Source organism: Pundamilia nyererei, unplaced genomic scaffold (genome assembly GCF_000239375.1).
Source record: "Pundamilia nyererei isolate P.nyererei 1_Seehausen unplaced genomic scaffold, PunNye1.0 scaffold00014, whole genome shotgun sequence".
Classification (NCBI taxonomy): domain Eukaryota; kingdom Metazoa; phylum Chordata; class Actinopteri; order Cichliformes; family Cichlidae; genus Pundamilia; species Pundamilia nyererei.
The window spans coordinates 1,566,663-1,593,533 of NW_005187415.1; the positions used below are offsets into that span (position 1 = coordinate 1,566,663).

At 39.6% G+C, this 26,871-nt stretch overlaps 1 protein-coding gene across 3 annotated transcripts in view; it reads left to right on the forward strand.

Annotated features, from left to right (window-relative positions):
- Positions 1 to 26,871, forward strand: part of tafa5 (TAFA chemokine like family member 5) — a 170,178-nt gene that overhangs the window by 129,966 nt on the left and 13,341 nt on the right. For all 3 annotated transcript variants that reach the window (XM_005725118.1, XM_005725119.1, XM_005725120.1), the window contains exon 3: positions 16,159 to 16,286. In XM_005725118.1, coding sequence (XP_005725175.1) covers positions 16,159 to 16,286 — 128 coding nt within the window. The remainder of the gene's footprint in view (positions 1 to 16,158; positions 16,287 to 26,871) is intronic.

Sequence of the window (26,871 nt, forward strand, 5' to 3'; positions counted from 1 at the left end):
ACACTTCCCTTCAACTTGTGTGTGAGTGGAGCCACCTGGTGGTCCGCCACACTTTAAAGTTTAGTCACAGAAGCCACTCGGCTACGGTACTGGCTACATTACTGCCATCATCCTCACCTCTGTGGTATATTCAAGCACTCCTTGACACACTTGAACTGACACCTCATAAAAGTGGGTTTAGCAACTCTTTGAAGCAGGGGTGTCAAACATAAAGCCCAGTGGCCAGAAATGGCCCGCCGAAGATTACAGTCTGGCTCACTTGATGGTTTTGGACGACATAAATGTTAGACCATAACATGGTAAAACCATGGTCATTCATAATGAACCAAAGTAAAAAACTAATAGATGAGCAATTAAAAAACAGAAAGTTTGAAGTTTCTATTGAAGAAATGTAAAATTTTTACAGAACATTAACAGTAAAAGAAAAAAACAATTTAAACCCATATTCTGCCAAAGGACAAAAATGTCTTTTTATAATTACAGGAGCTAACAGAACTTTTTCTGTAATTTTACACTTTTATTTCCTATAATTTAAGCCCAAAGCAGATTTTCATAATCATGTAGAAAAACTTAGATGTATTTTTGAAATAGCACTTATTTTTCTGATATTAAAATATCTCAGGTATTAAATATGTAGTTAAACTTCTTCATGCTGACAGAAAGAAGAGTTTCACTGGTCTGGCACACACGAGATCAAAATGTATGTGTCCCACAATATGAAAAGAGTTTGACATCCCTGCTTTGAAGCTTTCTAAATCTGAAGGCATAAGACAAAACCCAAATTTCACTTCTCTTACAGGAGGCCCCACGTAGACTAAATGTGTCTTCTCTTCCATTCTTCCTGCTTGTAACCACAGTTTTTTCTTTCTAATAATGGAACTTGAAATGATAACTAAACCGTGTGAATCAAATACACAGCTTTCTGTGTTTTTGCTTGTCTGTCTGATTATTTTTGGTCACTTTTGGCCTAAATATGAAATGCAATGGAATTACTGGCTATATTGAGTAAGTAGTTTGTGATCATAAGCTGCTTCCAGGTGTGTGCGTGTCAGGCGTTTACAGTTCACAGCTGATGTACCGGTGTCTCTGTAGACAGTGGTGTTAAATGATCTCTTTCACACAGATCCTGTTCACATTGACATTTTCTCCTCTGGCTCGCAGTGCCTTTGGGCTCTCCTTCTCTGTGTGTGTGTGTCCACAAATCTTGGGTTGCCGTTGGCGTTCAGCTGTGAGGAAATGTCAGAGTACATCTGTGAAAGAACGATATCGGCAGTACCTGGTGGCCAGTACACACACACACACACACACACACACACACACACACACACACACACACATGCACAGGAGAAAAAAAGCCCAGAGCAATGGTACGCCGCACAACCTGCCAGTTATGCACAACAATGGTACCTAGCATAAATAGTATGCATGGAAAGCAGAATGAAGCTGGAAGCAACAATGTGGCAACCAGACAGTTGAGACATTTGGACATGAGGGAAACAAAGAAAGTTTCTCAGTGTCATGATTCTCAGGTTTTAAACTGTGTTTGAACTTGTTTCCATTTTTAAATTTTGTCTTCAGAGTCTGTTATACAAATATACCTCTGTGTGTACTGTTTGTCTGGGTTTGTGAAGCACATTTAGTATAAAAATCTGCTTGTTGTTTATGTGGTATATAAATGAAATGTAATATCATATAGCCCAATAAATAAACTGACAGATATAAAATATACTTCAAGATGTATGAATTTCATAGTTACAAAAAAACACATATTTATATCCACATTTTTGTTTTACATTCTAGCAGAATTTAGAGAAATACTGTACAGTATTTTCATTAATGAAATGTGTGCTCCTCAGCTGTATGCATGGGACTTGTCTACTAAAGGCCCATTCACACAGAGCTAGAAATGGGTCAGTGGGCAGTCACAGGTCATTAGGCAAAAGTACTCCAAATGTTCTCCAAGTTGTTGCTAAGGGAAATTGGTAACAAGGAGGTATATGGTTCTGCATCAAAAACCTTTCAATTGTTTTGGCCACTAGCAGATTAATGCAGTTGCCCAAAGTTTGCTAGAAAAGTCTGACATGTATGCAAACACTTGCCAGCTGCTTGTTGATAGTGGTATGGAAACAGTGAATGAACAGTGAGTGTTTTGCAAGCAAAGTACAGGAGACCGGGACAATCTACTAGTGACCATATTTGGCATTGGCGTCATGCGATATGATATCATATCTCTATTTATTGAGATAGATAGATATAGCAGAAAAACTCCACCAGATTCCAGATGTATTATGTTAGCATGAACCTTGGAAATTAGCGTAATCTAAACACAGTACAGTGTCAATACATCCAAACCTTTGTGGCCTTACCAAAGGGTATAAGAAGAGTTACTTCTTGACCAGGTGATATGACTTCCTTAATAGAGCGGAGCAAACATGTTATATTAAAATGTTGGCGACGCTTTCATTCAATTCTGGGTTTTATTACCTTTAAACAGTTGGGCTAGCAGTTTCCTTCCTTTTGAAGTCTTTTTGCTAAGCTCAGTTATGAGAATCCAATCTCTCTACGTAAAGGTTAGACATGAACAGTTTCTCTCTTTTCATCCAAGTCTTGGCAATTAGCTACAAGTATTTTCCCCACAAAGGCGAAAAATTCCTTTGCTGAATTTATCTCACTTAATTGAAGCCGACTTCTAAGCCAAACTTTTGTGTTTTTAGTTACCCAAAGGCAGCTTTTTGGTGAGGGTGGTAAAACACAGAAAAAAATGACTTTCATTTTAAAACTGAGAATCTAACATTAATTTCAGAGCATCCCAGTCTATTAAAGAGAATCCAGTTGTAACAGGGTAATATCTTTTCACATTAAAGATGTTCATTTAGCACATTAAACGACAGAGGAAGCAGCTATCTCAGTTTTTGAAATTTGAGCGGTGAATATGTCATTTAAACTTCAGTTTCATTTTTCTTTGTCTTTTTTACCCTGCCCCGCTCAAAAAAATTAAAAGGTCTGTTTCATACGTTTGTCTCAAATGCAAAAAAAGAAGCACATCAGACGACTGTAGGCTGTATTTGTGGTGGTCGGCGATTATTAGGTGAATTTCTGTTATGCACACAAATACACGGGGAAAAAAAAATTCAAGACACCCACACAGACATACATGCGTGCACACAGACACAGGGCCAAGGTCTGGAAATGTCAGTCAGCATGCTATCTCATTATTTCTGCCTCTTGAAGTTTCATGAGTGCAGAGGAGCTATTTGGGACACAAATTCACTTCATTGAAAAAAGAGGGGGGAGAAAAAAAAACTCTGGCTTTTTAAAAAGGGCTTGACAGCTTTTAGTGCGCAGATACTCATCAAGGCAGCCAAACGGGTGGAATAATCTTATGAAAATCAGGCAAGGCAATAGACTGGAAAAGAACAAGCTAAGGAAGGAAAGGAGGTGAAGGGAGAAAAAAAGAGAGGAGGAAGAGATGAGATGGGGGGTATAAAAAAAGCATAAAAAGAGGGCAGCTATAAAGTGCAAAAAAGAGAAAACAAAGGTTGTGAGGAAGGTACAGATGAGGGTGAAGGAGGGCGGAAGGGAAAAAAGACAAGACGAGGGAAAATTAGCCGAGAGGAGAACAGCTGTGAGCAGAAGAAAAGGCAGATAAAGAGATGGTGGCTAATTACAAAGCGCAGGGATTTATTTTCTTTGCATTGGGTTTTTCTCTCACATGCTGCTGGGCCACCTCCTAATTCCAGCTAGGCTCGATTCAGTTTTAAGGAACGTCTGCCTACCACGGCAGGTCAGATAGTACAGTTAATTATCCAGATAGATGATCCACTGTAAAAGGAGACACAGGAGGGGATTTCCATGATGAAAGCAAATCTCAGAGTTTTAATGGCGCTCAGTTGGGCTTCTTCCAGCCATCTTTTGTTTGACTTTGTTGCCTGACATGTCAGCAAAGAGATTACTGTGTGGGGTTGTGTGTCTCTGTGGGCGAGCTTGCATACGTACACGGTGGAAATTCAAATGAAGCGCAACGCAGAGTTATCTTAAATTGTTGGTTTTAAGATACCTGGATCAGCCTTGCTTTTATGTGTGCCCACGTGCTCGGGTGCTTTCATGTGCCATAGAGAAATCCACACACTTGCCGTGAGAGAAGGTACACAAGGAGAAACCCTTGACAGATTCCCAGCACTCCTCTGTGAAATGAAGACACAGTGAATTTGCTTAAAGGGCTACTTGACTTACCATTACAGAGTATAGGGAGGCCTGGGCTGTGTGCTGATGCATTAGAGTGGCAAAGGTGAGCAGAAATGGCAGCCAGTTGATAGAGAAAGTGTCAGAGCTCTATTTTGCAAACACCTCATTGTAGTGCTGATGTTGATTTGTTTCTGTCTAAGAGCAAGCAGGAGATTTAACTACCTGAGTAGTGGTTGTTAGTTCAAGCAGTTAGAAGGCAATAGTCATGGCAAGTGTGTGGCAATTATTTCAATATGCAAGGTGTATCAAAAAGAATAATCCGATTTTAAAGGGCTATACATATATATACATATATGTGTGTGTATATGTATATTTATGTATATGTATATATATATATATTTATTTTTTTTAAGTAATGGGCATAGAAGCTTGCAGTAATAAGATAAAGATTAAGATACATGACTGAATATAAAGTTTTACATACAAAACTTTGAATGTTATCAAGCACTCATGTGTCGCCCTCTGGACGCTGTTACACTACCTACCAGCAACCACATGAAACTCACAAATCCGGTCTTTCTAACAGTACATTTTTTGATTGTTACTAGGGAACAGCTGTGGAATGAAAGCACTTTGAAATCGAGTAATTCTTTTTGATACACTCTGTATATGCATTTTTGCAGTGGAAGGAGGCATTAAAAAGGCTTTGAGTACAGAGCTGAGAAATAATGTTAGAGGTAGACTGTTTTACATTATAGAGAAATACAAAACCATAATAAGATACTACATTCTTGCAACGAACTTGAAATCTCGTTTCCTCTTCGAAGAGAGGGAGCAGGACTGCAACCATTTGCAGCCAATTGACATCAAAACAGTGTTAAAACAAGATCAGTAAGAGTTAGTCTGCAATTTAATGGGGCAAATTTGGTAATTGCGTGCAATCTGTTTGTGATAATACAGCGATTAAAACAGTGAAAATCACAAATCTGTTGTTATCTATATACACAGAAGTTCATATTTAGTGCTTACACTCAGAATTGCTTAGCAACCTTGCTTTTACATATTCATATAACCTGAACAAAAGTAAGCAACCCACTTTGATAATAAGATAAGCACCAATGAGCGCATAAGATGATGGTCGAAATGCTTACAATGAGGGTTTCACATCACAACTTGCAGTTCCTTTACTAGGTGGCAAAAGATCTTGCTCTTATTTTGATATGTCAGTTGATGCTAACAAGTTTTAAAAAATGCACTCGCACAGGTTTCAGGTTGGTGTTGTGGCAGGTCTCGATAACATTCAATTGCCTTGTCAGAAAGTTGGTGATAGCTCTAGAACTGTCTGTCTGCCTTCTCTTGAATATAATGGAAGTAAATGTGGTGCTCAAAATATCAACAATATAATTCCAATTTCCAAATTTAAAAAAACTGGGACTCTAGTGAGCAGTTTCATGTTAAAATCTCGTTTCCACCAAATTAGCCACAGCAGCCATATCTCCATGTAGAAGGTAATGTTTCCTGTAGTCCTGACATTGTAACAAGATCTCATCTTTGATGGTGTTTCCACAAGTGCTTTGTGGATTTTATGTTTTTGGAGTAACTGGGTCTTGCGAGATATTACTACAGAATTTTTCATATGTAGGGTTTTTTGGTACTTTGAACACCACAAAGGCAAGTGCCAATTACTTCCTTTATATTCAACAGAGGTCAGACATCTCTATGGCCAACAGCTCAAAAACTGGGCAACTCACACCAAATCAACTCATAAGAATAAGAAGAACTACAGTTATGTGGCAAACAGCTCAACTCTGAATGATTATCTTCATAACCACAGGGTTTACTTGATTCATTTCTTTTTGGAGAAAAAAATATGGATGCGCTTAAAAAAGGGAAGGAGGGTAGAGGTTTGTGTCCTCTGCTACCAGCCACAGTAACTATGTTATGTTTATTTTTTTCCACATACATGTGTTTAAATGTTTTGGAAATTCCACTTTTATAAAAAAAATAATAGTAAAGTGCAGCCCAGCCATATCTGGTGTCCAGCATCAGCAGCCTTTGACACTCTGCTGATTCTGCTACCCCCTCAGACCATATCTGATCTGTACAGCTTGCAATTATCTTAGTCCATCTTCTTATCTTAGTACCATAGCATGCTGAACTACATTTATTATATCCGACTGGATGTGTCTTTAGGTCTTCTTTCTTTTTCGTCATTTTTCTTGCTGTATTTCTTTCCCCTCTCTCCCACTCTCTCTCTCTCTCTCTCTCTGACATACACAGACACAAGCCCATCTTTCTCCTGTCATCTCAGGCTTGGCGTTAGACAGAATTTATTAGGGCAAGATGCTGGCTGTTGACATGAGTGTGATCTACCATTTGGTGGGAAGATAAGTGTCCTATGGAGGGTTTAATAATGTTCTCCCCTCTCTACGTCTTATCTTCCGCTGATGAAACCGAGGCTGATATGTTCCCTGACATGTGCATAGCTTGAAACCTTTATGTGTGTCCGTGTATTTATTTCTGTCCATGCCTGCCCGCTTTTCATGTGTGGGATGTTTTTATCACCCCTGAATCTAATAAGTTTCAACATAAGCCACTGCCCTCACACCAGCGCCATATCAGAGCAGTAATATGGTTGAATGGTAACAGGGTCACTATGCAAGCGAGATCAGTTTAGTTAGTCATGCAAGACCAAATGTGAAGAACGTTTTTTCACCCAACTTTATGGTTTATGATTTCTCATTATAAATGGTTGCTGGATGTTTTTCTTTATAGTTTTTCTTTAAAACTCAAGATTGAAAATAAATGCTGATGCATCTTGCACTAACTCTGCCTTTGAAATTCAAAAAGCTGACAGGTATCAGTGACAGCTGGAGCTGATTTATTCAATTCTGTTCTACACTTTTTAAAGCGCCACAGGCCATTTACGAACAAAATTGTTGAGCGACTCCTCTTAATTTTGATTTCAGGTATTTTCTGTCTCCTTGCCATCAAACACCTAGCCATGCAGTCTGCCTTTACATACATTTGTCAAAGAATGGTTCATTTTAAAGAGTTTTGTGAACCTGAGTGTGGTACTCTAATAGGATGGCAGAATTGCAACAAATCTGTTTCCTGTGGTTTAGCAACTCAGCCATGAAGTAGCAGACTGTGCAAAGTAACAGAATGGCAGCGCTCTTCTCAATAATTATAATAACTACAGAGTAACAAATCTCTGGCATTAACATCAGCACTAACACCGTGAGCCTGGAGCTTTATGGCACAGGTTTCCACGTAGGTGTAATGCGCAGGTGGCACAGTTCTTTTGTCAATATAGACTATGATGTTCTGTCTTCTCTATACAATACATCAGCAATGGAAGCCGCAGTGAGTCATCAGTTTGGAGGTTTTTCATGCTTGCTACACCAACTGTTCCTCTTGATATGCTCCACTCCATGTTGGCGCAAGTATGGCGAGGTGCACTGACAAGGATAACAGAAAGCAACACAAACATAAATTACAACGATATGCAGCAATGACTTTCACAATGAGCTGAAGTGAAACAATTTAAATAACTGATCTGTGTGTGGATCCGACAGGATTGGACACAAATGCAGACTCGACAGGCAGGCAAAAAGTAAACTCTAAATCAGTTTTATGGCTGGACAGAAGGAAAATCAGAAAACTAAACTGGGAACACTAGAGACCAAACTAGGACCAGAACACACAGATGGGTATGAGGGAGATTGCGACACAGGACAGAGGAAGACACTGACATAAATACACAGAAGGATAGCACATCTTACACGAATAACCATAACAAGAGAGGGGAAGCAAAACTGAACAGAATGAACATGGAAAAACGAGACCTTCACAATAAGACAGGACATGGAGGATCATGATGGAGGAGTGGAGGAGAGGCAGATGAGAGGGAGCGGGAACACGAGGGAGAGAGAGCAGACATGACGGGCGGGGGAAACATGGATAAACATGACGGAATAAAACACAAGGAGGGGAAACAAGGCACAAGAACTCATACAGTACAAGCACATAAACACAGGCACGCAGAGGGCACAAGGGGAATCTAATAAACAAAAGCTAAACAGAACAACCTAGGTACTATAGAATAAACTTAAGACTAACAAAGTCTTAAACATAATTAATAATACAAAATGACAAAAACACGAGAAAACTCAAAACCCTGGGTGGAATACACAAGGTTTTCACAGGTAATGGTTTTTTTAGACCCGTTGTCATTGATTGTCAGGAAAGCAGTGATTTAGGCCAATCCTAATTTTGCTTTGCACATTTGTCTTCCTCACAGTGAGGAATGCATCTTATTAAAGCTGGTGTTCAGTGTCCACATATACCTAAAGCTGTGGTATCATTATCGCAGTGGAACTGAACTGGTGCATCTCAAATTTTAGGGTGTCATGGTAACTGTACTAATGATACCTTTGGCATTTAAAAATAAAATAGTGATCATGTATCATTGAGGCACTTCTGATAACATTGCAAACAATTGTTCAGCTGCTTTTTCTTTTTGTATTATTTTGTATCAGTTACCGTTAAAAACTTTCTTGCCATTTGATGGCGCTTATACACAAAATACATAAATAGAGATAAATTTACTTATAGACAAAGTTAACTGATAGCATTATTGCTATTTTTTGTGTAGATAGATACTGGTACTAACAAAGGTTGTCTTATCTTAAGAATAAGGATGTAGCTGAAGAAGTTTAGGTCAAATACATCTCACAGCATCTAGAGAGGTTCGGGTTACAAACATTTATGTGTAACTGTTCAAGTCCAGCTGCTCAAAGTCATACAAAAGGGCTTTTACAATTTTTAATTCCGAATCACAGGAACCTGCAAGTTATAATGCTAAACGTTAGTGACTGTAATTAATGAAAACCGGTGATATTTGGTGGAGTTTTTTGGCTTTTTGACCTACTGGTAATATTTTTAAAAAATGCAAAAAGGATGTTAAATGGTGATTATTTTCACTTAAAAAGTCAATAGGACAAATCTCCATTAATCACACTTCAAAACCAGCTGGAAATCTGTTATGTCAACCTGAAATGTCTCTGTGGCTTCATTATTAAATCTTAACATAACACACCTGACACAAATGAAAGAACTTATCTCTCGACTGTCATCACTGATGGAGCTGTTTTATAGTTCTTGCTGTCAAAAATGACACTTGTAATATACCACTTGTACACGCGCATATATAACAGCACTCATTCCCTCATTACTGATATTTACCAGACATCACGATACATCTTCATCAGCTGAGGGTCACCCTACTGGATGGTAATTCAGAAGTTAAACAAAACCCGTTTGTGAATTGTTTAGTGACCTTGATGACAACATTCATTAGACAGATTCACAGTAATGGATTAAATAACAAAAGGAAGAAGAAAAAAGAAACTCTTGAGAGCACTGCCAGGCCTCAAGCTATTACATCTGACATGATTTTCGCTTCACCCAAGTGAATAGTTTGTTTACTATATGTCCTTTAATTTTCCCCTTTGCATCTTCAAAGGCTTGCTTTACATCATTTCTGCTACATTACACTTACTGCTGCCGAGTAGTTCTGTTTATAGTTCAGAAGTTTTTGTACTCACACATAAACTGTGAGTACAAAAACATCACACAAGGACATTATTCCACAAAAGACTATATTTAAAAATCTTAAACAGATTAGGTTAGTAGTATTAAAAGGAAAACAAATGTTTTGTATTTCGGACAGAGCATGTTAGGGTAGAAATAGAAAACTTTTTATTGCCCACGCATGGAAGTACAACGCAATTTAGAATGTTTGTTTTGGAGGTTTTCTTGAGAAAAATGTTGAAAATACTTGTTAGACTCAAGAATTTCCTTGAACTTTGAACTTGAAGAATGCAGCTGTTGAAAGGAGCGGCTGGGATGCTGATTCAGACTATTGTAGGGTCACGGCAACAGGTAGCTGAGGCAAAAGCTTGTCGCCATTTATCTTTGGAACGCTGTCAACATATAAAGATGGCGTCTTCAGTATAATTACACACAACCAAATAAACACATGGACAGAGTTAGCACACCCATCTATTTATTACATCCATAATATTTGAGCTCTTTTACAGAGTAACAGGTGGAATCTGTCTGATTTATTACCATCCAGGATTTTGTACCCTTTTTCCTATTGAAGTTTGTGCTCTACCATGATCTAAAGAGCTCTCTCAGGCCTTCAGAAAAACAGAAGAAAGAAGCTGAGGATGCCTGTGGAGACTGTGAAGGATGGTAGTTAAAAATGCTATGGTTTGGGGTTGCTTTGCTGCCTCAGGGACTAGAGAGGTCAGAGTCAACAATGAATGAAGATTATATGAGCCCATCTGCCAGCAAGCTGAAGCTGGAGTGGACATTTTAATATTATATGAACTTGAACCCAACTTTCGCATGTCCATCGAGGAATAGCTGAAAAAAAGAAGAAACTTTTGGAATCGGACAGCCAAAAACAAATTTAAAACATGTCAAAATAGATCTAAAAGAAAAGATTTTGAAATATCCAGCAATAATAGCACTCAAAGCTCTTTCTACTGGAAGTCTCAGGTAACCAATATTATACACACATTCATATCTTGTATCTATACCTAAACACTTTTATCTAACATTTACACATAAACTGACACTCTGAAAGCATCAGACACAACTTAGGGTACAGTATTGTGCGCAAGGATGCTGTGGCAAACGGGCAGGCAAAGCCAAAATTCAAGCCACTGACCTTCCGATTGGTTGATGACCAGCTCTATCACCTGAGCCACCGCTGCCCCCAAAATATGAGTAATAGTATAATATCAATGTGCAAAATGGAGAGACGACACCTGTTGCAGTTCATGTGAACTATGTGCATGTAAAACATAAAGGATATAAATTACATCTCTTAGGAACACCTGTAAGGAAAAGCTTGTTAGAGAAGATGTGAAGGCCAGGGAATTCTTCAAAGTTACTAGTTTGTAAGAAGTGTTCCTCTAATCACGTCCGTTTTTATAGCTTATTTTGTGACAAGCTGAGATTCAGTAATTGTTCCAGTGGGAATAACAGCACAAACCTTTGGAAAAGCTTTACATAAAGGGACTCCGGGTTCTTCGCTCATTTGTACATGTGAACAGTGATGGAATTAAAAACTAAGAAATGGTGTTTGAAAAAACAGAAAAGTTCAGCTTATGCCTGATGCAGAGATTATGACCAACCAAAAATGACCAACATTGTCAGTCACCACTGTCCACTTGTGACATGAGAAATAATCAGGATAGTGTGGTTTCAGACACCATATGACAAGCACTTCATTTCAAAGCCTACTGAACTGGGCAGGGATGCAGGGAGGCTTTAAGGAGGATCAACAATACTGATCTTACAGATACTTAGCACCTCTAGATGTCTAGAGATTGATAGCCAGTGAACTGTTTAACAGGCAAACTGCAACAAGAACTTTTGAAATGCATCTTCCGCAGAATGACAGGGCAATGCGCTTATGCACATATGCTGACAGTTTTTAATAGGTTTCAGATTTTGAACTGTTTGAAATTGCTTTCTTTTGCCTTGTGAAACTTTGTCCCTGAAGTAAAAATAGTGAAGTTAAACATAGATTATATTCCTTGGGTGCAGCTAGCCTTGAGGCGAAATGCAGTAGCACCAAGTAATTCAACCTGAAGCAGCATGTCAGCAAAACGCACTCAATAATAACAATGCTTCACACGGATGTCAATTTGAAGCTCCCGTTTTACTGAGCTGACACCTTGTTCACGGTACTTGCGTTATTTGGCAATGTAGTGCTCGATAAGGTATGCATATTCTATAGATTGATTGCTATATAAATATTGTTTATGGCGATAAGGTATTAACATCGAGAAGCATGCTTGCCGATGATTTGCATGCGAGGTTATTACAGCTACTGAAGGTGCCCTTCGGGAAAATTTATAGATACGGAAGCGAGCACAATTCCCACCCGTTTTATAAGACAGCGAATACGCCGTGAAAAAAATATGATGTATGTTTGCACTACAATTCATTCTAGGTTTCACTGTTACCCATTAAAGAATACAATTTTCAATCCATAAATGCATACTGATATGAGTATGAATGTATCCTTCTTACTTTATCTCGCCCATATCCTGTAATGGTCAAGAATGTTATCTAGATACGCTCTTCCTCTACTTTGTCTTCATCCATTCTCATCTATCTGTCTCAGTTCATCTCCTTTTCATTTTTGTGGCTCTGATTTACATGTTCATGTGGATGTGTGTTGCATGGTTTTTATCCTTTAATATTTTTTCTCAAACACAGTTTTTCAGTTGTAAAGATTGAGAGCCAAGCCAAACCACGAGGCCTTGATTAAACACCTTATCTTTAAAGGGGTTTGTAAAAGCAACCTATTGCACCACATACATAATGAGCCTTAGTTTGTTTGTTTTTTTCTTTTATTATCTATTTTTCCTCCAGCAGCCATTACTTTTGAGAAATCTTGTCAAGCTTTTGTTTACAATAATAATGTTTGTTTATAAGGAAATCCGCACGGGGCACGTTTAATGTCACCGGATATTTTCACGTTTTGAGTTAAACAGATTTCAAATTGTCCTTTACATCACAGTTTATGAGAAATGTTGTTTAAAAAGCGATTGGGAATGCAGCTTCAATTTGATGTCATTTTGACTCCGTTTTTCCACTTTCTTAATATCTTTCTAAAACACAGGAAAGGAAACATGCTTCCGACGATGTTGCGTAGATGGATGAAATTTGAAGATAAGATAAGATAAGATAAGATAAGACTTTATTAATCCCTCGGGTGGGTTCCTCTGGGAAATTCGGTTTCCAAAAGCACAGCACCGACAGAAGTTACAGAGTTACAGAATATTATATATATATATATATATATATACACACACACACACACACACACACACACACACACACACAAATGGTTGAAATGGTTGTCACGAGTACATGTAGATGTCACATGTATTATGCTTTAGGTTTAGGGGCCTGTGTTTATGTGTATGTATATTTGTTGGATTTCCATAATGAAATATCTCCTAGAGCGTTATCTGTGGTAGCCTTTTGTTTATGTTTACATTTGTTTACGTTTATGTGCATGTCTGGGTGATTCCGATGTTGCACGATGGTGGTTAACATGTCATGTTTGGTTTGTTGTTAGGTAACGTGTCTGAATAACACATTAGTAAGGGATGGGACATGTAAATGCCAGACATGAAAATGAAATATTCATTCATTTACTCATTTAATATTCAGTAAATTCATCCGGGCTGCTATTATGCAATCTGGTGCTAATATGTTATCATAGAGGCTCTTTTCCAAAGCCACGAGTTTAATGTAAATTTGTGATCCTTTGATGATGCTTATTGATGATTCATTCTGCAGCATGGCCTGTCACAGAAAGCAGCTAGCTGCATATATCTTGTCTGATTTTCTATAACTCACAAACTTCTGCTGCAGCTGAAGACAATAAAGACTCCTGATAACTTAGTGGGGCTATATGATGGATGACTTACAGTCGAAAACTCAGTAAGAAATAGGCTGAACCCCTGAACGGAAGCTTATTTACAATTGAAAACTGCAGATATTAAAATTACCTATTGGATGGCCGTGTTTGTACGTCAGGATAAATACAATTACGGGGTTCTTTTGTGATGAAAAACCATTTAATCCGAATTTTAAAAGTACTGCGCAAATATCTCTAGCCACCCATTTCATTATGTTTTCCTTCCAGTGAGTCAGACTGTCATGCAATATCTTAAAGTGGTTTTGAGCAACACTTCTCCAGCTTTCTAAACTTTTTCTTTGGACATTATCTGCTTTTTTGAATATTTTCAGAGGAATGTATTTTTAATCTTTAAGCTACATAAAACTGACCTATTCAAGCACAAAAAAGAGACGCATCCATACATAACAGAAAAACTGAGCAAAGAACCAATTCCAAATTGTATCTTTAGATACTTTGTTACAACCAGTCTGTGGCAAAATCACATAATTTGTTTCTGATTTCTTTATTTAAATCTACAGAAAATGATACTGATGATAACACAGTTTGACAGGCATAATAATAATATTTTAGCTCCAACAAGGTGATTCCAAAACTTGGCATAACTCAGTATGGTGTGCAATGTGCCCTTAATAAAAGAAATCTGAGGAAACTGAACAAGTGGAGGACAAAAGTGTACAGCAGATGAACTGGACCTGAAAGCCATGTCCTTAAGAAAAGGGAAAAAATATCCAGCAAAGACCTGACACAGGATCTGAGAGACACATCTGGCCCTTCAGCTTGTCAGCCTCATAAGAAATGACCTCAGTGTAAGGTGGCTACCAAGCAGCCATTCATGAAAAATCTAAAATATGCAAAATTATACAAGGACTGATCTGCAAATTGTTGGAAACAGGTCTTATAGAGTGATAAATCCACATACCTTCATCAGTATGTACGGAGGAGCTCAAGAGAGTAACACCAGTGAGTGTCTACAATCATCTGCAAAACACGGTGGAGGTGCCGTCATGTTTGGGGCTGCATTTCAGCCTGGATAATAAAACACAAATTTAAATAGTCAATCATTGATTGGTCTTCTTAGAGCCGGGATTTCAACATTGTTGAAGCATTGTGGGATCATCTTGACAGAGAACAGAACAAAAGGTAGCCAACATCCAAAGAAGAGCTTTGAATGTCTTTTAAGAAGCCTGGAGAAATATTCTGAAGACTATTTAAAGGAAAAGACAATAAAACTGAAAAACAGGTGGTCACACTGAGTGTTGACTATTAGAATTGAACAAACTCTGTGTTTGTCTCGTATTTTCCAACCAAAAAAACACAACATTTCTTTTCACATTACTGTGGATAGATAGCCAAAGAGTGTGACAGTGTAACACACAATGCCTGCAATGCAACAAGGACCTGCTCAAAGCAGTGAGCAGCAGTACTGCCCCTTTTTGGGACACAAAATATATTAAGAATGTCCAAAACAAACAAAAAATCTCCAATATTCACTAGAAAAAGTAGAATTAAAATAAGATGCTATTTGCCTTCAACTCAAGCACTAAAGACAGGGATGACTGGGAACCTATGCCAGCGTAAGTGCAGGTGAAAGAATACATTGCACCTCCAACAACACTCTCTTTGAATTGACAGAAGCCTGCTTCAGTTGTCAATACATTTATCAGTCTTGTCACTGTGTCTCAGTCTGTCAGTGAAGCCTAGTACGTGTTCAGCCTCTATGTAATGGGCTGAATCCTATTGCTTTTGAGAGACGAGTAGAAACTAACTAACTGGAGTCTGAAACTTCAATAAAGCAGAGCAGTGCTGGAAAAACATTTGTCATACAGCTATGACAAAATGTGCACTGAATGTCCCAGATTGTTCCAACTGTATTTAACATATGAATTGTTTTTATTTTGTTTTTTAAATCCCTTGTGGTAAAAATTTAGGTGGCGTGCTAACAAAATATATCATCCTGGTTGAAATGTTGCTGAAGGCAAGATGGCTGTAAAGCCTCCTAAATATCATTTGAGATGTTTGATTTTATTTACCTGACTGATCACAGCTCTCTCCATTTCACTCCATCTGTCTGATTCTCCCCATCTTTCCCTCATCTCTCACTGTCATCGTCTGCGTTCATACCTCTCAATTGTCCCTTTACTTCATTGCTCTTCATCTACCTCCACATCTCATCTCTCACCCCACCACCACCACATTGCTCCTTCTTTTTTCCATTTATATTTCTACATTTTTTTCACATCTCTCCTTTTCCATCATTTTTCAATCCTGTTATAACTTTGCCCGTATCTGTCTTCCTCCATCTGTCATTCCCCGACCCGCTCTTCTTCTGTCTTAATCGTTACATCTTTGCATTGACTTCTCCCTATCATTTCTCTTCATCTGTTTATTTCACCCCCCAACCCCCCCAGGTCACTCTCCTAATCACTCTTTTTCTCTCTGTGTCTCCTCCGCAGCTGGTATTGTTCGGAAAAAGCAATGGTGTGAGATGGTGCCATGTTTGGAGGACGAGGGTTGCGACCTGTTAGTCAATAGATCTGGCTGGACTTGTACGCAGCCCGGAGGCCGAGTTAAAACCACTACGGTGAGTTCAGGCTCTCTTTTAGTGCCTCAGGTTACACAAAACCACTCACAAGCTGGTCGATGTGCTTAGAAAACCAACTGAAGTGTACAACCAAACCAAGGACGCTTTTTTAAAACAAAATAACAGTAATTAAAAAGTAAAGGTTAAGAGAGCTTTTTGACAAGCTGACTCATTGTACAGGGTGGGCCATTTACCGTAATAACACCGTAATAACTTGGGAATGGTTGGTGGTATTAAAGTCCTGTTTGTGGCACATTAGTATATGTGAGGGGACAAACTCCTCATGATGGGTGGTGACCATGGTGGCCATTTAAAAGTCGGCCATCTTGGATACAACTTTTGTTTTTTCAATAGGAAGAGGGCCATGTGACACATCAAACGTATTGGTAATGTCACAAGAAAAGCAATGGTGTGCTTGGTTTCAACGTAACTTTATTCTTTCATGAGTTATTTACAAGTTTCTGACCACTTATAAAATGTGTTCAATGTGCTGCCCATTGTCTTGGATTGTCAATGCAACCCTCTTCTCCCTCTCTTGACACACTAATAGCAACACCGCAAGAGAAATGCCAGCACAGGCATCAAGTATCTGTAGTTTCAGGAGCCGCACATCTCGTATCTTCACACCATAGACAATTGTCTTCAGATGACCCCAAAGATAAAAGTCTAAGGGGGTCAGATCGGGAGACCTTGGGGGCCATTCAACTGGCCCACGACGACCAATCCACTTTCCAGGAAACTGTTCATCTAGGAATGCTCGGACCTGGCACCCACAATGTGGTGGTGCACCGTCTTGCTGGAAAAACTCAGGGAACGTGCCAGCTTAAGTGCATAAAGAGGGAAACACATCATCATGTAGCAATTTCAAATATCCAGCAACCTTGAGGTTTCCATTGATGAAGAATGGACCCACTATCTTTGTACCCCATATACCACACCAAACCATCACTTTTGTTGTTCCAACAGTCTTGGAGGGATCCATCCAATGTGGATTAGTGTCAGACCAATAGCGGTGGTTTTGTTTGTTAACTTCACCATTCACATAAAAGTTTGCCTCATCACTGAACAAAATCTTCTGCGTGAACTGAGGGTCCTGTTCCAATTTTTGTTTTGCCCATTCTGCAAATGCTGTGCGCCGATCTGGGTCATCCTCGTTGAGATGCTGCAGTAGCTGGAGTTTGTAAGGGTGCCATTTGTGAATAGCTAATACCCGCCGAAGGGATGTTCGACTAATGCCACTCTCCAGTGACATGCGGCAAGTGCTACGCTGTGGGCTCTTGCTGAATGAAGCTAGGACAGCCACTGATGTTTCTTCATTAGTGACAGTTTTCTTGCGTCCACATTTTGACAAATCCAACACTGAACCAGTTTCACGAAACTTAGCAAGCAGTTTGCTAACTGTAGCATGGGAGATCGGTGGTCTCGTAGGGTGTCTCGCATGGAAATCTGCTGCAATAACCCGGTTACTGCGTTCACCAGATATCAACACAATTTCGATCCTCACGTGTTAACCTCTTCGACATGTCAATGGCTGTGAACAAAGAGAAACTTGTAAATAACTCATGAAAGAATAAAGTTACATTGAAACCAAGCACACCATTGTTTTTCTAGTGACATTACCAATAAGTTTGATGTGTCACATGGCCTTCTTCCTATTGAAAAAACAAAAGTTGTATCCAAGATGGCCAACTTCTAAATGGCCACCATGGTCACCACCCATCTTGAGGAGTTTGCCCCTCACAAATACTAATGTGCCACAAACAGGACTTTAACATCACCAACCATTCCCATTTTATTACGGTGTATCCATATAAATGGCCCACCCTGTACAGTACAGCTTTGTTCTCAATAAAAGCTCTGATCTGCAAGCATAGCAAAGCCATTTCAAATCACTGTTTTCAGCCTCAGTTATTTGGCTTGAAACATTTTTACTGTTATTGACATTAGACAGTGATTGGGCTACTTCAGAACCCTTTAAGAATCTGGGTTTTCAATGTGAAACACTTGAAGTTTCAATTTTACAACGCTTTTTCATGGATTTAAAGAATATAGAAAAATGTTATATAATGTTATACATTCTGTCAGTCAATCTACTTAACACAAAAACTGGTGTAGTCCTCTGCTGCTTGCAGCCCATCTGGTTCAGGGTTCAACATGTTGTGTGATGTACATACCTCGGTTGTAACAACTGGTTTTTTGAGTAACTGCTGCCTTAAACCAGAAAAGCTTAACCCAGAGAACTGCTGCTCACTAGATTTTTTTGTCTCATCATTTTGGGATTTTCTGTAAATCCTAGAGATGGTTGCATTAGAAAGTGCCAGCACCAACAAAACAGCAAACAAACAAGTTCAAAGCCTCTTAAATCACCTTTCTTCCACAATCTGATGCTCCAACAGGTGGTCTATACAGTGTCCACCTACCTACCTAAATGCATTGAATTGCTAATATATGATTAGTAGATTAGATATTTGCATTAGCGAGCAATATAACAGGGATAGCTAATAAAGTGGCCAATAAGAGTATTCCTTTGGATTTTACACTCACAGACACATTTTAAGTTTCTCTATTGACTGTGCACTGTGTCAGTTGTTTGTGCAAGAAAACAAACAAAAAAATGAAGAAAAGAAAAAGCATTCAAAGATGCTACCTGTACAGCTTAGAACTGAGTTTACATAAGCTGCTGAATAGAAAACTGACCTATGGACACATGTATGGACACCGGTAAAGTGATAGCAGTAGTTACTGTGGTGCAAGCAGTTGTCGGAAGTGAGATACCCAGATGTTTTACTCTACCATATTTCTATAAATAAAGCTGAAGCATTTTGACAGAATGCAGGTTACATTAAAGTAAAATACAAATCACTCAGAAAAAAAAGAGAGTAATTTTGCATCGCTAACTACAGTAACTTACTAGTAGGATTAGCAAGTAGGAAGTAAATTAGCTAGTAGGATTAAAATCAGCTAATAGTTAAATGTAGTACAAGGCATGTCTTCTTGTAGAAGATTACAAGAAGCAGTTCTTGTACATGGTCCCTGAGAAATTAACATACTACAAAATACAATACAGCTAACATTAGCAAAGGATACTGAAACCATGCTTTACTTAAGCCATGTTGGCTAAAGTAAAGGAAGTTTCTAAACATATATTGCCTTATCAGATTTTTTGTACTGTCTGCCACAGATAAACATTATACAAAAAAAATACTAACATATCTTTGCAATTTCATATTTGTTAGCCTTTTTTGTTCACTTTCAGCTAGCTCATGGAATGACAAAAATGTTTTTCGAAAAACAGTATTATTTCATAGTTTCATAGCTCTTTCAAATGGCAGATAAACAATAACTTGTATTCATACAGTCATTTTGGCATATTTTAAATTAATGTGGAAAACATTTAATATATTTATACAGAGTAGGTAACTGGAATATACTATAAATTTTACCCAACACTATGGTCTCTGAACACTGAGTTGAAAGATGCTAAAATGATACATTAAGCTAAGGAAAAAATTGCAGGGAGGCAAGATAGATAGTCATTACTGGCAACAATCTTTTGTATTATAAATGGACCGTTCATAATATATTGTATACATTATATAAATATTCATTAGTGCAGCTCTAAACAACGCACTTAGGTAATGCAAGAAAATGAATTTATCATCCTTGTTGCTTATTTGAAAAAAATTATGTAGCGCTGTTTAGCATAGCCATTTAAGCTCTGTTTCAGCACCTCTTTCAAGACTGTACTTGACAAGATTTCAAGTGCAGTCTGGAACCATTTCACAGCCTCCTGAAAATGTTTCTTTTCACCCTCCTTGTCTTCAGCTCATCTCCAAACTGAACGCGCTTTGTTTACTTCCTCGATGTCAGCAATTAGCTTAAATTAGGGACGCTCTTACTGTTAATGATGGCAGCAGATGGGAAGCCATGGCTTCTACTAGCTAAGATGACACCAATTCATTCACCCGCCTGTCCTCTACACCACTGCATCCAGCTCTCCAAGTCTCCTCCTCTCCACTTCACCCTCTATTCCACCCCTCCTTTCTCCTCCTTACCCAACAAACACCATCCTCCCATTGATTTCAACCCCCACATCTGCTTTACAAGAAGCATAAACACTGTTGCTCTCCCGCCTGTATGCACGGAGTCTATACTGTGGCAATTAAAGAGGTCTCGCTTGAGAAACATGTTACGCAACACACACACACTCGTACACACACACATAACTGCCCTATCTGTGAATGTCAATGCGTGAACACTGAGGACCAGTGGTGTATCATTAATGCATCTGTCATGATTTAGTCATCAGCTGACTAACTTGTTTATTCCTTCCTGTCGAGAAAACAAACATGTAAATACAGAATGCATAAAATATAAAAATGCTGAATGGTTTGCTATCAGGTTTCCTTCCTGTGTTGTGAGTCATGTGCGTCTCCCCGTGCCCAGACACAAACCCGAACGTTAACCCAGTTGCGGAGACTGCGGTGACAGCCGTTACAAGTTCCAGCTACAGTGCAGCTTGTTATCTGGGCAGGTTATCCCACACACATGCTGCATGCACACACTGTAGCTGTAACATTTATTATACGTGTCAGATAAAATATTGTATGAGGTGTTGCAAATCTTGGTGCTCACAGTGTGACCAAAAGGCTAATGGCATGTGCATTCAGGCTTGCATGCTAACGGGCTCTAACTGATGACTGCTATTGTGGGTTTTCCATACTGGTATCCGTGACCATGTACCCCTACTTTGTTGCACAGGGTAGCCCTGCATGCTCTGGCCTACATGTACTTTTCTTATCCTGCTCAGAATGTCACTCAATGTAGTTCTCATCCGCAGGATGTGACAGGTATTTCGTGCGTGCTTCATTGGCTACTTTAAACTTGGTGACAGCCAGTCAAATGGCTGGACAGCTATGCGCACTCATCTGTGCCAGTCCGCGTGTGTGTGTGTGTGTGTTTACGTGGGTTCTACCAGCTTTCACTGTCAGGGAGTATAATAACTGGCAACAAGCAGACTCGGGTCATTGTTTAAAACTCTTCTTAAAATGTATGCATTTTTTCAACACCTTCAAACTCAGTCACATGGAGAAATCTCTAAAATTACCTTTACTTCTCAGGCTTAAGTTTAAGGGCAATTCTAGCAAGCCCAAAAATGACAATAACCTCTTGTTATCTGCTCACCCAAAGGGGAATCACTCACAAAAATAAAAACCATTTACTCCCTTCCATGTTTAACTTTGAACAAATAGCGCCTTCCCTGAGGCTTTTCAAGGTTAAACCCAAACTGCAGCCGCCCCACTGTTGCCCAAGGTTGACTGTTAGCTGTGCACGGTCCAGTGAGCATGTCTGACCTGTCCATCAGGTGTTTGTGCGAAAAAACCCCAAAACATCAATGCAGACAAACAGACATATCCCTCATGGGTATTTGACTAAGCCAAGTCAATCTGACTCAGCCCCCGTAACCCCATAAAGGGTTATTTTGAACAAATGTCAAAAGGCAGTTTGCGTGTATTGGTCAAATGTTTGGGAGTTTGTGTTTTCTCTGTCAACCAGAGGGTTTGGGGGAGGGAGGGGCTTGTTGTTCAGGGTGACGCCGCTGACCTCCTCTCTAACTTTACTCGGCAACACAGCAGCGTGAGTTGCAAGGAAGATTAGACGTAATGCCGCGCGTCCTCTCTCGACCTACACAACGTCACTCATCTCAGCGGTCACCGTTTGATGTGCTTCGGAGTAAAAATAACTTCCTCGCCTGCCGCCTGTCTCGTTCCCAGGCATTCAGGCGTTTTCTCTTTTCGGTTTTTCCTCTCATCCTCCCCCTCGTCCCCTCTCTCTCCAGGCATTTATCTTACTCTGACCCTGCTTTGGAGAGTACACAGTTGTTCCTGTCAATAAAACTACAGTATGGATTTCTCAGAGGCCGGCTCCAGATGAAACGTATGAAGATTGATATGTGCGTAGCTCGGTGTTGACAGTGACGTTTTTTGAGGGAGGTTACTTTTAGCAGCGTTGCACTCTAACCACAGCTGAATAGGACGCATATCAAGCAGAGGTAGAGCTGTGAAGCTCCAGCATATCATTTATTTCAGAATCAGGTTTCTCATTGATAACAATGACAAGTTTCTCCTCTGAAGGAGTGACCTAACAGAATATGAAATTCTACAAAAATAAGCTCTAAGACTGTAAACAAGCTCCCCGGAGATTTACTCGACTGCACTGATGAGCCGCATGTTCGTCATCACCTTGTTTTTTTTTCCTGTTACCTCAGGATATTATTGCATCTGCCAATATATGTAGCATATCCACATGAATGTAAGGCGATAAATATGCACTTACATCAGCTTTAGTTGAGAATGATCTGCCAAAACATAACTGATGTGACAAAATGTTTTACTGTGCTGGCAAATGACTAGCTCATTCATTCTGTGCACTGGCTTTTTAATATGGCTGAGTTTATACACATCTCCCTGCTGATTGGCCTCACACACTTGCCAACAAAGTTTAGAATATAAATAGCAGCACAGGGCATTTAATTCAGTTTTCTTATCTAATAACCATATTGTCATACTGTTAAATCTGCAGTCTCCCTTGTCCGTGTCCGTGTGATGTACATTTGTGTCCAGGTAAGGTTACAGCGAGTAACCGTGCAGAGAATTACAACAAGCTACTGTGTGCTCACGTGCTCCCTCCTGCATGCTCTATCCACGCAGCTCTCTAGCCTTACCTGAACAGAGCACTGCTCATGTTATGTGCCGAGAAAGTAAACATTCGGACAATGTGCTGACTTCATTCTCCTGATACGGTGCAGAGCTCCTGGGTGAAAATGGTTTTGTAACAATTGATAATACAGAAAATACAAATCCAGTATAAATCTACCCATTCTGCTACTTGTTCAAATAATGTTTTTCATTACTAAACATTTAAGTTAGTTATGTTAGAAAGAGTACTATTCCAACCACAATTTGAATTACAGCTACAGTTCCAAGAATATCCTGAAAAGTATATATGGGTTTTAGGCAACATATTACTTCCATCCAGAAGACAATGTTAAACCACATCTATTACAAAAGCATGGCAAGAATCTGGGTGCTGAACTCGGGTGCCTGCAGTCCAAACCTTTCGCTAATTGAAAATGAAAGGACTGTTGAGCTGCTAGAATCCTGTATCAGACAATAATATGACAACGTTCGTGTACCAGAGGTTCAGCAATTGGTCTCTTCAGTTCGCAGACATTTACAGACTTTTGTCCGCAGTGGTAAATATGGCTCCACCTATGCTTTTTTGGAACGGAGGTTGTACATGACACTGCATACAACTCTAATTCAAATTATAAACCATGCTTTTTTCATGGTTTTTAATGGTTTATACATCAATCACCAGCTGCTGACTTTTTAATGAGGCATATTGCTTCTGTCAGTCATGTATGAAACCATCCTATTAACATTAATTGTCTTTTATTTTATTCTCAATTTAGCCACATGTGTAAAAAGATCTGGCACATGTAAGATATTAGCCAATAAATTCAATTTTAGCTTTAGTGTACTGCAAAGATCTCATTCTGTGTGCAGTATCCTGGTCATAGCTTTCCGTGGTATCAAGAAAGGGCTGGGGAAAAATGGCTAGATAAAGAAACGCTTTAGCAGCAGTGAGGGGTTAATTTGACTGTACCGGAATACTTTCCACACTGCGTGATGCTAAAAGGTTTGAACATACATTTTATCACAGTTACCACAGTGAAATGCTGTCTTTGCAAAGGGCCTCTCTTTTAGCAGAACGATATGTAGTCTCAGCAGTCATCTTCCATACCTTCTTCTCTCGCTGAAAGGCCTACTGCTGTCTCTCTCCAGAGAGGAGGATGCTCTGCATCATGCCCTCCACCATTTTAGACTGGCAGATGAATCAGCGCAAGAAGCTATCTCTCTCTGCGTGTGCCGACGCGGGGAGCTCGGCGAGAACGAGGCAGAGCGAGTACGCTGTTAGAGGAGAAAAGCAAAATCACCTCAGGTTATCTGCCAGCTTTTGTGACAGCCTGATAAGAGGAACAATTCAAAACAGAGGCAGAAAAGCAGCGCAGGAGAAGAAAAGAGCAGCATGAGTGAAAGAGAGAGAGAGAGAGATTTGAGCCAGTCAGACGTAAAGAATCGTAGAACATTAAGTCATTTTAAGTTGGTTTGAGTCAAGCGGATGCTCTTGTTAAACTCTCGAGTACCCGTTAAGTTCACACACAGGGACATTCGCTTCCAAAGTAGCTTTGGAAGGTTATAATTGCACAAAATCCAACAGCCAGGCCGCTTAGCTGGTATTTTCAAGTGAATATTACACAGCAAGTCACAAAAAGAGCTCTTGTTATCGTGAAAAAGGACTAAAGAGCGCCACAATTTCAGACATTGCAGGAAGCAGTGAAAAAAAAAACTGGAATGGCTAAAAATCCTCAGTTGTCTAACTAAGTCTTAATCATATGTTTCATTAGGACGATCCTGATTGGGGTATTTAGACGTTGAGCAGAGAGCTATGAGCACAAGTGGCACCTACTGAGAGAAAGACTGTGATTACTGTAATCAAGACTTTTTCACTGGGGAGAGGAGAGGAGACAAAACACAGTTGGGAAGAGCAGTTACTTCAGCCTCTTCAAGGAAAGAGAGAATATCACAATATTTGATAATATGAGCTCTTGCGTGTGCATATTTTTTGAACTTCGTCAGGGTTTTGTGTGGGAAATTCAAATGCATACGTGGTTTAGGACATCCTGCCATAAATATCTCCGGCTACAAATGGGTGGGTTTGCACTAGTTGATCTCCCAGTAAGGACGCTTACAGAGGACACCTGTAAGCGTCCTCTGTATTTACACATTTGTATTTCTGCCAGTGACGGCAAGTGTGTTCAGCTGAGTATGAAAAAGCTTTTTCGACTGGTGCTTTGCCCCCGCCATCACTTCTTTTCCATCTCCTTCTTCTCAATCTTTCTGTGGATGCAGTTCAAGCCGGGCCTTAAGGTATCCCCCAACGCCTCCACCATCACCATGTCCCCCCTCACCCCACCCCCCTGTGGTTCTGGGTTGGTATCGACCGTGGTAATTGATCCCTCTGGGCCCTCCAGCCACATCCAACAGTGAGTTGAACAGAATCACCACTAAGAAGACAGCTGCTTGGCCACCACAGACAGGCCAAAAGAAAGAGAGAAAGAGAAAGAAACTCTGTTGCTGCTAACCATTAGCTCTGTCTGCCAACTTCCTTCTGGAGGGAGCCAAGTCAGCACATTGCATTGGCTTGGAGAATACTAAATCCTCCATTTTGGGAAGCTGGGAATAATGTTGGGACTATAAACAGTGAGAGGCAAGAGGAACTGACTTAAAGAACAAGAAAGTCTCTCTTTCTCTGTTCTTATCAACTCCCTGTGAGCTTGTGGGATTGATCTGACCCACTGTTGCCTAAACCCAAAGCCTCTGCTGCCCAGTGAAAGATTACCTGTTTTATTTCATTCTGAATTTCAACCCTGCTCCCTTTTCTATAGTTTCCAACATTTCCATGTGGCCAAAAGTGGAAACTGATTCCATGAAGCGCAGCGTGATAGCTGGCTTATGTTTGCACTCCAAACAGTTTCAAGTCCCAAGAGGTGCAGGTGTATTCCGAAATGAAGGAAACAACAAACGCACTCATGCAAGGACAAAACATGGGCACACTCACACCCAAGTCAAGTATAGTGTATTACCTCTGATCTCAGAAAAGCATGTTTCTCCTTTTCAAACAGTGAAAGAGAAACTTATTCATGTTTTCAGCTTTGAGGCAAAGCATTTACCAAATAAGGCTATGGGAGAATTTTGTTCTTTTTTAAACTGTCAAGATAAGCAGTTGTTCCTGGAGATTACTGAAAGCAGTGTAAGCTTCATCAGTCCTCTCAGTGAGATATTACCTGTGAAAGCTTTAACCTGCTTGAACTGCCAATATCTTCTTAACTAAGGGTGCTATAATATACCTGCTGGTTAATTAAATTCTGTTAATTGTGGAATCGTCAAGGTGAGCTGTCACAATCTCGGTATCTTGAAACTGGACATGACAAGCTGAAATGGTGTTATTTTCAAAAAAATTTGCAACTAATTCCATGAATTTATCAGAGAAATGTTTAATGAGGTTGCAGATCCAGTAAGCCGGTAGTCTTTTTGCCAACAGTACAAGAAAAATTGAAACGTGGCCCCCTGCTGCCCATTAGAAATGATGCAGATTTAGGTTATCAGGGCCAAGCAGTACATCCATTGTTAACGTATGTCATGTCAGAGTCCCTGGCAACTCAAAGAAATGCACAATCTTGCAATTAGTGTTTTATCATGTCTTCCTCCCCACACCCCTGATAGATGGCTGCCCCTCCCTGAGCCTGGTTCTGTTGGACATTTCTTCGTGGTAAAAGGGAGTTTTTCCTTTCCACTCTCGCCAAGTGTTTGCTCAGAGAGGATCAGTGTCGTTTGATTGTTGGGATTTTTTCTGTATTATTGTAGGGTCTTCACCTTACAATAAAAAACATATTGAGGCATCTGTTATATAAATAAAATGGTAAATGGCCTGTATTTATATAGCGCTTTTACTAGTCCCT